The sequence below is a fragment of the Geotrypetes seraphini genome, chromosome 15 (genome assembly GCF_902459505.1).
Source record: "Geotrypetes seraphini chromosome 15, aGeoSer1.1, whole genome shotgun sequence".
Classification (NCBI taxonomy): domain Eukaryota; kingdom Metazoa; phylum Chordata; class Amphibia; order Gymnophiona; family Dermophiidae; genus Geotrypetes; species Geotrypetes seraphini.
Window position 1 is genome coordinate 66,228,087 of NC_047098.1, and position 13,164 is coordinate 66,241,250.

Genomic DNA, 13,164 nt, shown 5'->3' on the forward strand with positions numbered 1-13,164 from the left:
TCTCCCCTAGATATGGTAAAGTTTTACCTTGGTGGCATGTGCAGGTGTGTTACCTCTGAAGCCCCTCCCCTCGGAACGTTTTGTCCTCTAAAAATATGTATGACTGAGGGGAAGGTGGGCGGGCAAGTGTGGCTGCATTCCTTTGCTGTCTATGAAGAACACCTGTTACAGGTAAGCAACTGCGCTTTCTCCAGAGACAAGCAGGGGAGATGCAGGCACACTTGAAGGTGAGTCCCAAGCTTAAGTAAAAAGATGGGAGGTGAAACTCTGATTGCAAACAAATGTCTTAGAACAGATAGACCAAATTTGGTATCCTGAGCCGAGCTTTGGTCTAAACAATAATGTTTGGAAAACGTATGAACTGAAGACCATGTAGTAGCATTACAAATGTTCTGAATGGGAATGGAGTAAAGAAGTGCTACTGAAGAAGCCATAGCACTTTATGTGCTCAAAGTTCCAAGTGATTTAAGTGAAGACATGTCTCTGCCGATGACCATTGATCTTGAGTTTGAATTTGGTCCAAATGTGCTCCCCAGCCCTTGGTGTTTAAGCGCATGCTTCGGTTGTCTGCACCCTACCACCACGGTCCCATTTTTTTAAACATTAAAAGTCAATGGACGTAAACTCCAGATATCTGCAATTCGGATAACCACACAATCCGCTTATGCGCACTGATGTCATAGGTCCCACCGCTGTTCTTTCACGTTACCTTCATTCCGGTTAAATGCAATCAAGTTCTGACTGGGAGGAAAGCCAGTTTGCAGAACAGATTGGCCACAATGGCTAGGCTTCACACAGCGCTGGGACAACTGGGAAAGTGAGTGCTCCACTTCCACTCAAGCTGTAGGGCATAGCTTTCCTGTACTTTAGGCTCCAGCAGCCCACACACCATATTTAAACTGAGCCACCCCCCACTCCTATTAAGCACACACTCCATTTAAGCACATGTGGCGACTCGGTCCGAAGGCCGTGCACTTAAGCGGAGTCGACAACCACACTCAAAGCAGTTTACATACATGTACTATAAGCATTTTCCCTATCTGTCCTGATGGGCTCAAAATCTATCTAATGTACCTGGGGCAGTGGAAGATTAAGTGACTTGCCCAAGGTCACAGGGAGCAGCACAGGGTTTGAACCCACAACCTCAGGCTGTAGCTCTTAACTACTACACCATGTCTCAACAATTACTGCATTTCTTTGAAGGGGTGAATGACTATAAGGAGAAAGGTGAGCTGGTTGGTATTGTATATTTTGATTTTCAAAAGGCATTTGACAAAGTACCTCATGAAAGACTTCTGAGGAAATTAGAGAATCATAGGATAAGAGGTAATGTCCTATTAAGAATTAAGAACTGGTGGAAATACAGAAAACAATAGTAGGTTTAAATGGTCAATATTCTGAATGAAGAAGGGTAAATAGTGGGGTTTCCCAGGGGTCTGTGCTGGGACCGCTGCTTTTTAACATATTTATCAATGATCTAGAGATGGGAATAACTAGTGAGATCATTAAATTTACTGATGACACAAAGTTGTTAAATTGCAAGAGGACCTTGTGAGACTGGGCATCAAAATTGCAGATGAAGTTTAATGTGAGCAAGTGCAAAGTGATGCAGGTGGGAAAGAGGAATCCAAACTATAGCTATGTGTTGCTGGGTTCTGTGTTAGGAAAAGGATCTAGTTGTCATTGCTGAGGATAAGTTGAAACCCACAGCTTGATGTGCGGCAGCGGCTAAGAAGGCAAAAAGAATGACATGGGGACAGAATATGTCCTTCTCCCCACTCCCGCGGTTAACCGCATGAAACCATCCCCCAATCATTCTTCAAGGAGAGAGGGAAAAATCAGAGTATGAACGGGCACAGTCACTGACCCTCAAGCCTTGCATTGAAAAATGCTGCTGTAGGACTGAGGTTGAGATAGACACTAAAGAATGACAAGGGATGGATTCCCGCAGGAATGGGGACATATTCTGTCCTGTGTCATGAATGGAAAACAAAGATGAAAATGTTATAATGCTCTTGTATTGCTCTATAGTACCTCCGCACTTTGAATACTGTGTGCAATTGTGGTTGCCGTATCTAAAAAAAGATGTAGCAGAATTAGAAAAGGTTGACAAAAATGATAAAAGGAGAAGAGACAGCTCAGGGGCGATATGATAGAGGTCTATAAAATACTGAGTGGAATGGAAAGGGTAGATATGAATCGCTTGTTTACTCTTTCCAAAAATACTAGGAATTGGGGGCTTGCGATGAAGCTACTAAGTAGTAGATTTAAAACAGACCGGAGAAAATATTTCTTCAAACGTGTAATTAAACTTTGGAATTCAAGTATTAAAGAAAAGACAATTTAATCATGAATGTATAATGAGTGTGGCTCTTGGGCAGACTGGATGGACCATTCAGGTCTTTATCTGCTGTCACTTACTATGTATTGCCAGAGAATGTGGTGAAATCAGCTGAGCAGGGTTTAAAAATAAGTTTGGATATTTTCCTAAAAGAGAAGTCCATTGGCCATTATTGAGATGGCTTAGGGAGATCCACTGCTTATTCCCAGGATACTGGGCCTGATGAACCGTCGGTCTATCCCTGTATGGCATGTTCTTATGAGAAAAATGGCCTTTCAACACTACCTTCTGTTTTCTGTCCAATATCCAGTTCCTAATCCAAAACAGAACATTGCCTCCTAAACTATGACTCTTTAATTTTCTCAGGAGTCTCTCATGAGGAATTATGTCAAAGGTTTTCTGTAAACCATCTCACCTTTATTCACATCTTCAAAGAAGTCAAACAAATTGGTGAGGAAAGGCCTCCTTTGGCTGAACCCATGCTGACTCTGTCCCATTAAATCATAAGAACATAAGAATTGCCGCTGCTGGGTCAGATCAGTGGTCCATCATGCCCAGCAGTCCGCTCACGCAGCGGCCCTTAGATCAAAGACCAGTGCCCTATTTGAGTCTAGCCTTACTTTCATATGTTCTGTTCCAGTAGGAACTTATCCAACCTTGTCTCGAATCCCTGAAGGGTGCTTTCCCCTATAACAGCCTCCGGAAGAGCGTTACAGATTTCTACCACTCTGGGTGAAGAAGAACTTCCTTTTCCCTTCTAACTTTAGCAAGTGCCCTCTCGTTCTCTTCACCTTGGAGAGGGTGAACAGTCTCTCTTTCTCTACTAAGTCAATTCCCTTAAATATATTGAATGTCTCGATCATGTCCCCTCTCAGTCTTCTCTTCTCAAGGGAGAAGAGGCCCAGTTTCTCTAGCCTCTCGTAGTATGGCATCTCCCCCAGTCCCTTAACCATTTTTGTCACTCTTCTCTGGACCCTATCGAGCAGTACTATGTCTTTTTCATGTACAGCGACCAGTATTGGACGCAGTATTCCAGGTGGGGGCATACCATGGCCTGGTATAACGGCATGATAACCTTTTCAGATCTGTTTGTGATCCCCTTCTTAATCATTCCTAGCATTCTGTTTGCCCTTTTCGTCTCCGCCGCACATTGTGCAGATGATTTCATTGACTTGTCTACAAGTACTCCAAAGTCTCTTTCCTGGGGGCTCTCTCCGAGAATAGTTCCGGACATCCTGTATTCATGCATATGATTTTTGTTACCAACATGCATCATCTTGCACTTATCAATGTTGAACCTCATTTGCCATTTCGCAGCCCATGTCTCTTTATAGGTCTTCGCAATCCTTTTGAATCCTCACTACTCTGAATAACTTTGTATCGTCCGCAAATTTAATCATCTCACTCGTCGTGCCAATTTCTAGGTCATTTATAAATATGTTGAAGAACACAGGCCCGAGCACCGAACCCTGTGGCACTCTACTCGTGACGCTTTTCCAGTCCGAGTATTGTCCATTCACTCCCACTCTCTGTTTCCTATCCGCCAACCAGTTTTTAATCCACGTGAGTATATCACCCTCGATTCCATGACTCGCAATTTTCCAAAGTAGTCATTCATGCAGAACCTTGTCGAATGCCTTCTGAAAATCTAGATATACGATGTCGACCGGGTCACCTTTGTCTATCTGCCCATTTACTCCTTCAGAGAAGTGCAGTAAGTTTGTCAAGCAAGATCTTCCTTTGCTGAAGCCGTACTAGCTGGTCCTCATCAGTTTCTGTCTGTCAAGATGATCGATGATGCAGTCCTTTATCAGCACCTCTACCATCTTTCCCAGTACCGAAGTCAGACTCACTGGTCTGTAGTTTCCCGGATCTCCCTTCGAACCTTTCTTGAAGATCGGTGTAACATTCGCCACTTTCCAGTCTTCCGGAATCTTTCCTGATTTGATCGACAGATTGGCTATTAGTTGGAGCAGTTCAGCTATAACCCCTTTCAGTTCTTTGATTACCCTCGGGTGGATGCCGTCCGGACCTGGGGATTTATCGTTTTTAAGCCTATCAATCTGTCTGCATACCTCTTCTAGACTGACCATTGTCCCTGTCAGTTTCCTGTCTTCATTTCCTCTGTATAGCCTGTCGGCTTAGTATATTGGATATATCTTCTTCGGTAAATACAGATGCAAAAAATGTTTGTCGGTGATGGCTTTGTCCTCCTTTAGTACTCCCTTTATTCCCTGGTCATCTAATGGCCCCACTGCTTCCTTCGCAGGTCATTTCCCCTTAATATACCAAAAGAACGGCTTAAAGTTTTTGGCCTCCTTGGCTATTTTTTCTTAGTAGTCCCTTTTGGCCCCTCTTACCACCTTATGGCACTTGCTTTGATGTTGTTTGTTTCTGTGTTCCATAATTTTATTTTTTATAATTGTTTCCACTATTTGCCTGATGCTGAAGTCAGGCTTACTGGTCTGTAATTTCCCAGATCTCCTCTGGAACCCTTTTTAAAAAATTTGCGTAACATTGTCCACCCTCCATTCTTAAGGTACAGTGAATGTGCAAATTCATACATAGAAATAGGATGGCAGATAAAGGCCAAATTGCTCATCCAGTCTGCCCTTCCACAGCATCCCCCATATCCACAGCTTCCACCATATCCTCCCTAAGAGATCCCACAAACCCATCCCACGCGATCTTAAATTCAGAAACAGTCATCGTCTCCATGCATATTCACTGTGGATATCTTAAAATCCAGGCTGGCTTGGTGTGTCCTGAGGACTGGGTCAAGAGCCCCTTCCCTAGAATAATAAATAATGGTGAAGAGCATATGTTCTGAATTATATTTAAGAGCTGATCAAGTTCCCTAATAATTATCTAGTTACAGAAAGAGTGCTCCTGCCTTGTTATCTAAGGTCATATCAGAGCATGTGTTTTCCTTAAATGCAATTTGGGGATAGAATTTAAAATCTCAGCTGAGACCTTCTTTTATGCTAACACTGATTTCAAGCATTAATTTCCTTTACACTTTGATAGATCTTTTATATTTAAGTTCCACATTTTTGACACACATGTAGTAGCCAACCCGCCTTCCTTCATCCCTTTACCATTTGACCCAAACCAAAGTGAAATTTCATCTAGGTCAATCAAAGGCAGACTTTAAATTATATGATAATAAGGATGAGAAGGGTATAAACTTAATTTGAAATAATGGAGATTGATGACCTGTAGTACATATTAATGAGTTTTTATATGTTTCCCACATAAAGTCTGATCAGGTTTGGAATCTTCATTTTCAAAGAATTCTAGTCCATAGTTCTGTTTCGTCAATAAGATACACACAGAAAAATAAATCTATGAGATCTGACTGGACTCCACCTTCCACCCCCTCCGTGATTTGGCGTCATCTTAACTTCACACCTTTAATAAAATGAATACACATAACATTATTTTTTGATTTTGTGCCTCAGAGAGCCAACAAAGTTGCAGCAGATCACCCATCAGACCCATGATTCCTCATCGTCTTCAGCTTTGCATGAACTCTTTTCTTCTACTTCCTTTCTCCCAGAACTCCCAACATAAGATGAGACAGAGGGTGAGATATCTTCTTCAGATTCTGTGTCCTGTACATGGCCTGCATTGTTCAGAGTTGTCTTTTGAAGTTTGGCACTTAGAAGTGTTTGAACCTGTTGTCTTGAAGTACAGCTACTTTGGTTTCTTTCAAGACCCTTGGTGTTGATCGTTTTTTTCAATTGTCTATATGTCACTGGGGTAGGGATTCTAGATGGCTGTTTTCCAGGTCTGTTATCCTTTCGTGGACGTATTCTGGGGCGGAGTTTTAGTTTATAAATAGAAGGCACTCGTTCTGGCTTCTTCAGGCACCTCTTGGGCTTAATACCCTGAAGAGTTTCTGTTTGGTCTGGAGGCAGATGGGAAACCTTCTGTTTATCAGATATAGTATGAGAAGTCACAGTATTTCTGTTGACTTCTATAGAAACTCTACGTGCTCTTTGAGAAGGTAATCTTCTTGGCCTGAGAAAACCTTTGGTTTCACTGGTGCCTGTTTTCCTCTTGCTATAGGCTCTTTCCAAAGGCTCCCTTTTCGTTTTGCTCTTATTGAGAAGAGAATTGTTTGATTCCTTGTAAACTTCCACCCTCTCCTTTGGGGGGATCTTGGCAATCCAGCTTTCCACATCTACTTTGTTGAGTTGTCTATGGCCCTTGGAAAGTTCTGCAACTACATCATCATAGCCTGCCTCAGATTGCCACTTTGTATTTATGTACACACCACTCCGTGGCACTCCTACACCCAAGCTCTTTAATGGAACTGGCAACAAGGACCCAGAGGACATGGAAACCTCTAATGGACTATAATTATGGGTTTCTGAATTGCTCAAAGTACTGAATTCAGAAGTTGAATCTCCAGGCTCATTCTCTAGATTATTGCTTTCTTCAAAATCCCCCTTGATGTTAGACAAGACCTTGATGTTAGACAAGATCTCATCCTCCAGGCTTCTGTACAATTGCTTCTCTTGTTTTGGGTTGATGAATAACAGTGTGCACTCCCTGTCTCCATGCTCTGAAAAACTTTCAATACTAGAGTTTTCATTGGCATTCTTAGATTCCTTTACGTAAGCTGGGTTGGACCATGCTGTATTTTTTCCCTGTTCTGGTAAATTCAGTCTATTTGTATTGCTCTGTGATCTTTCTTTTTTGACACTGAGGCATTCCTTCTGATTCTGAAAAACATCTACATTTTGTGTTATCTTAAAGTTCTGATGTGTGGTCATTTTCATTGTATCACCATCTGGGACTTTATTTCCATTTCTAAGTTGGGACTTGCCATAATAGGAGCTTCTACTAGGAGTTGGTGGCCTGCTGACTGCTGGGGCTGATTTGTCTGTGATCCTCATTTGATTCCCTGGTTTTGGTAAAACGCTCATTTGCTTAACTGGGGAGAAAGAGCGAACAATCCCAGGGTTCTGAACGCTTCTTGTGGCTCCACCTGGGTTTGTCTTTAAGCTCTGTACAGGTCCTTTGCTGCTTGGCTGTGGAGAGCTATAAAGCTGCTTGATGGGGCTGGCAGCACCTTGCACTCGTGATTCCTGAAGCTTATGACTCTGGTAAGCACTTAATTTTGAAACCATCTGGGCACTGTCTCTTAATATAGTTGCCTGTACTGTGGGGGTCTGTATGAGTCTATTGTCTTTTATTACTACTCTCTTCTTGGCATGTACAGGAATTCTCTCCTTTTCACTTATGCATTGTGACTCAAGAGAGATGTCAGATGCCACAGAGGTCTCGTCCTCACTTCCTGTTAGATGAGGCGTCAGTGAGGATACTGAGACACAGGAGTTATCTTGGCTGTTCCTGGGGGAAGTGATTTGCAGAGAGGCAGTTCTCTCATCCCCAAATAGCTGTCTCTGTGAAACGGCAGAAAAACATTCACTCCCCCTGAAACACAGAAAAGAAATTTTGTTCACTTAAAAGGTCTTAACCAAGATGGGTTTGAGACAACTTCTAAAATAGTGAGTGTCTTCCTAATAGGAAAAACTGAACTAAATTAATTCATACTGTCCAGGAAGCCCCTCTCCTTTCCATGGAGCAATTTCTATTCATCTGAGTGTATACTTCTAGATTTACACTAGAGAGACCATATATGCATCTAGTGATGTCTCTAATGCAGAGGTTTTCAATCTAATCCATGGGGTGCACCTGGCCAATTGCAAATCTACCTCAACCTTATTCATTGGAGATATCATGAAAGCTCAACTGACTTGGTGATTCCAAGGATTGGGTTGAGAACCACTGCTCTAGTAGAAGTTTTCCCAATTCTATCCTAGTTAACCCCAGAACTTGTTGGGTGTTCTGGATATCCACATTGAATATGCATCAGGTACATTTGCATACAGTGGGTCTCTGATGAAAGCATGGATATTGACTAGGTTATCCTGAAAATCTGACTGGCTGTGGTGGAACCAGGACAGGTTTGGTCTTCCCAGTTCTAGTCAGTGTCACAGCCAGACCAGACATTTTGGCAGGGCGCAGAGAGGTGGGTACAAGGCATAAAGATGTGAGTACTGCTTGATATAGTCCTAAATAATGCACTTAGAGTGCACTTGATGGATTTCCAACTAAACTTCTGTCATTTTTATCCAACCGACTGTTTTATCCTTTTATGTCTTGCCTTTTCTATATCAATTGTAGTTCTTCCCTACCATCCTATTGTGTGGTTGTATGTCTTTGTATGTTACCCTTTTTCTTTGTTTTTATATGTTCTAATGTAATTTTACAATTTGTTTTTATGTAATTTTATTTTGTTAACTGCTTAGAAACTAGAATAAGCGGTCAAAAAAATATTTTAATAAACTTGAAACTTAAACAGTCAGACCATAGGAGCCAACTTTTCAAAACGACAGGGGGTGCTAAACTCGCCACTAATTACCAAATCCACTTAATGGAAATTAAAGCATGGTGGATTGTGAACACACTGGTCAGGCTGTCTTTTTTTTGTAAACATGTTTTATTAAAACTACAGAAAACCAACATTAATAAAAAAAATAGCAAAATACAAGGTATGTGGCATGATGTGACATTGATTCTCTGGGCTCAGTTCTCTAAACAGCACTGTAGTTAATAGAAAAGTTTTCTGTGAGATTGTTCAATCAAACTATTAACCAGTACGTGTAGATTTATAACACCTTCAATAACTCTTCGTGTCAAATTTTGCACATTTACAGATCCTCAGAAATACCACCTAGGACTCAAGTATATTCATTATACCAGGCTTTATGCACTACTTCCTCACCGAATCATGAAACTTTTATCAAAATTATTATAGATCTGTTTTACCACCTTTATAGTGTATATATAGTTATTGCAGTAAAATCCCTGAAGGCAAGACCACAATTTTAAGCTAAGTACTTTAACCATATACACTCTAAAGATGGTAAAAAAAAATCTATAAAAATTTTTATAAAAGTTTCATGATCTGGTGAGGAAGTAGTGCATAAAGCTGGTACAATGAATATACTCGAGTCTTAGGTGGTATTTCTGAGGATCTGTAAATGTGCAAAATTTGACGTGAGGAGTTATTGAAGGTGTTATAAATCTACACGTTCTGGTTAATAGTTTGATTCTCTGGGAACATGTGCACAAGTTACTTCACTAGCCATCTGACAACCGATGACAAAACAAATCGAGGATCAGGATCTGCAATCTGATTAATTACCTGGCTGGATTGACTCTGCGAGGATCAGATTGCCTCTGGAGATCCCTGGACCCCTGTGTCCTGCCACTTCTTTCTGGGGAGGATGAGGATGGAGTGGCTTTTGAATTAGGGCTTCCAGAGGTGTAGGTCCTCCACTCCACTGGAGGCAATGGACTCTGGGATCTGCTCACAATCAGGGCAGCTTGAGGTTTGTTTGGATGATCTTGGCATGGCACTAGACGAGCTGTGATCTCATGAACAGGAGCTGCTTGCTTTGGACCACTCCCTGATTTCAAAACCTGTTTGTGAGCTACAACAGAGATGAATAAAATAGGTCACCTTCCAATCACAGCCACTTCTCTCTCCTTACAAAAGATGCACAGAGAGACCTTTGCAGCGCATTCTCCACATTCCAAACTAGACAACTGCAGTCTACAGCTTGGTTTTATTACTATCAGAACAATGGTCTTTTGTATTGAAAAATTAATCATGCTCTGTGTAGCAGCCTGAGGACTTCAGCAGTAATGAGTGTTGTCTGAATTCTCAGTGCTTCTATTAAAATCCATTAAATCCTCTGGCTGACCTTGCAGATTATAGTTTGGACTCATGGGCTGATGTGCTAATAGTAGACAGTTTAAATATATAATTTATGGCTGTTGAGGAAGATCTGAAATGGAACACCTTGCTGAGCTATGTCAACACAAGTTCAGAAGAGGTGCAACTTAAGAATCACTGATATTAAGATCCAGGCAGCAGTCCAGCAGCGAGATGGGAGCTAACCATTCTTTTCACAAAGTGTCACCAATTGGTGAGAGATTGTATGTGTGTACTTGGTGCAAAGAGCTCCTAGCGCTCAGGGAATGGGTCTGATCTCTGAAGGATAGAGTAGCAGACTTGGAGGAGCTGAGGGAGATAGAGAAGACCTATAGGGATGCTGTAGAGCAAGGCTGCCTAAGTCCGGTCCTCGAGATATACTGGCAGGCCAGGTTTTCAGGATATCCACAATGAACATACAAGAGAGAGATTTGCATACCAAGAAGGCAGTGCAGGCAAATCTCTCTCATGCATATTCATTGTAGATATCCTGAAAACCTGGCCTGCCAGTAGATCTCGAGGACCGGTCTTAGGCAGCCCTGCTGTAGAGAAGTCCCACCTCTAGTTTGGAAACCTCTGTGCTGCCATGGAGGAGAGCAGTCTCCTTAGAGCATCACTAAGGAGCAGCAGAAAGTGATCCTATAGCCAGTTTCTGCCCTCCAGAGGATGCAATATTCTCTTACACCAAAGATGCGTCTTCAGGGGCTTGTAAATCATGCAATCCTTGAACTCCCAAGTTGTACACCAAAGTACACTCTGGTTCAGAGCACTGAAAGCCCAAACACCCAATGTCCCTGTTTTGCTCATAGCTGCGTTAGGGGTTCTGTTCCAAAAATCCACCAAAATTTCAGGACATCCAACAGTGTCCACATGAATCAAGCACTGGAAAATGGCACTGGGGGTTCCTGAACGCCAACAGAGGGAACGCTGATAAAGAGGCTTTCAGTGCCCTGGACCGGAGTGTGTTTTGGTGTACAGCTCTGGAGTTCAAGGATTGGACGATTTGCATGCTAAGTTTGCTGTTCTTTTACCTCTGCAGGACTTTGAATTTGCACATTGCGATTGCATTTTTTGCTAGGATGGGTGAGCCCTCAACAACAGATCCCTTTCACCAGATGGATTATGCAGTATAAGAGTGCACGATTGTAAGTATTTTGTGTTATGAAGTGGAGTTTTTTGTGTGTGGGGGGGGGTTTACCAATGAAGCTGAACATTGGGGGGGGGTTAGGGGAGGGAGGAGGTGGGGGGGCTTTTATTATTTTTTTAAAAATTGGGCTGATATTTTGCATGTGTAAAACACACAAAATATCTGCCCAATTTAAAAAAAAAAAAAAAAATCAGGCAGAAGCCCTGACAGCAGTGACAAGAGGCTGCTTCTCCTGTCAATACTGTCAGGGCTCTGCCCCAACTCAATTGGTTTTGAGTCAGAGTTTGCATGCAAATGATTTACACCTTCGTTCAAATAATTTGCATGCAAACTTGATAGTGAATCAATTAGTGTTTTAAAATCATCCAGGAATCGGCCAACATCGATTGACTCCCCTTCTTTAATAAATCTGGGCCAAAGTTGTTAAATCGCAAGAGGATTGTGAAAAATTGTAAGAGGACCTTGTGAGACTGGGAGTCAAAATGGCAGATGACGTTTAATGTGAACAAGTGCAAAGTGATGCATGTGGGAGAAAGGAACCCGAACTATAGCTACGTGATGCTGGGTTCCACGGAAAGGGTGGTGAATTCATGGAATGGTGTCCCTGTGGAGGTGGTGGAGACAAAAACTGCAATTGAATTCAAGAAAACTTGGGCCAGGTATATAAGTTCTCTAGGGAAGAGGAAGGGATGCTAGATGGCATGGATGCTTGTAATGTTTGTACATACAAGGTGTTGACATTGATTTTTCAGACTCCGTAACAGGTGGTGCTATGGTATCTAAAACAATTAAGATATGATAATGACCAGAGCTGAACACAATTCATTATGTCGAGATGTCTTCCTGTGTCTTCTGTAGTGGATCCAATTTTATGGAACAAATTTCCAGGGTACTACTGTACCGCAGGTTAAGAAAGTTTTAAAAATGAATCTGTTTTTTTGCAGGTCTTTTCAGGACTTAAAAGGAGGCTTAATGGAATGTTTAGACAGTCTTCAGTTGCAGATTTGTTTTTAGTTATGTGAATTGTTTTATGTTATTTATATTAATATTATTTTTTAAGGTATGATCTTTATTGTAAGCTGGTTGGTGTTAAGCAGGGTATGAATTTGTAAAATAAATAAAATCATGAGCATACCAGTGGCAGTTGGAAGGTTATATAGTTCAAGAGGCAAGCCTCATTTACACATGGTCTACTATGGCTTCTAAAGGCAATGCCAAAGTCAACCAACAGGCCACAGGCTTGGCTGAGAATCTTGCTGCACCGTGTGGAAATGAATGCCTAACATCCATGCTCACACACCATGGTCCCAGCTCATATGCAGCTGACAGAGATAACAATGACAAACCTCTGTAGGATTACCAGACATGCCCGGGGGTCTGGACGGCTTTTCAAAACCCAGCACTTTGTCCATGCAAGTGCAGATGTCCTGCCCGATGAGAGCAGGCAGCGGGGGGTGGGATTGGAGGTGAGACTGGGGCCGGGCCTAGGAGTCTGGATTTTCCAGATGGAAAATCTGGTAACCCTATCCATAGGGGACCCTAATATCATCAGCATACAATGCGATACATGAGTAGGATGGGATGGGCCTTTTGACACAGAGCAGTCCTATGATTCCCTCAGCCAACTCTATGCCAACAAGTGATGATGATGGTCAGAAAGGTGATGTCAGGAAACCCCAGACCCATGTCCCATCCTTGTAGATCAGCCCTCTTCTCCTCCTATGGATACCTGCACATATACATCATTAATCTAGGCTTCCTCTCGTAAATGCTCAGGCCCTTTTAACCATGAGAAAGCGGGCCTCTTACATTTTAGTTGTACTATGGTTCTGTTGCTTGACCATGGCATGCAAATGTTAATGAAACGCTACACTGGTTACA

The 13,164-nt window shown here is 42.1% G+C and overlaps 1 protein-coding gene across 4 annotated transcripts in view; it reads right to left on the minus strand.

Moving 5' to 3' along the window:
* Nucleotides 1-4,760: 4,760 nt before the first annotated feature.
* The window catches only part of LOC117348777 (GAS2-like protein 2A), a 67,215-nt gene continuing 58,811 nt past the window's right edge, over nt 4,761-13,164 (minus strand). For all 4 annotated transcript variants that reach the window (XM_033921241.1, XM_033921243.1, XM_033921240.1 and 1 more), the window contains 2 exons: nt 9,564-9,852; nt 4,761-7,786 (listed from right to left, as the gene is read on the minus strand). In XM_033921241.1, coding sequence (XP_033777132.1) covers nt 5,833-7,786; nt 9,564-9,852 — 2,243 coding nt within the window. In that variant the 3' untranslated portion in view covers nt 4,761-5,832. The remainder of the gene's footprint in view (nt 7,787-9,563; nt 9,853-13,164) is intronic.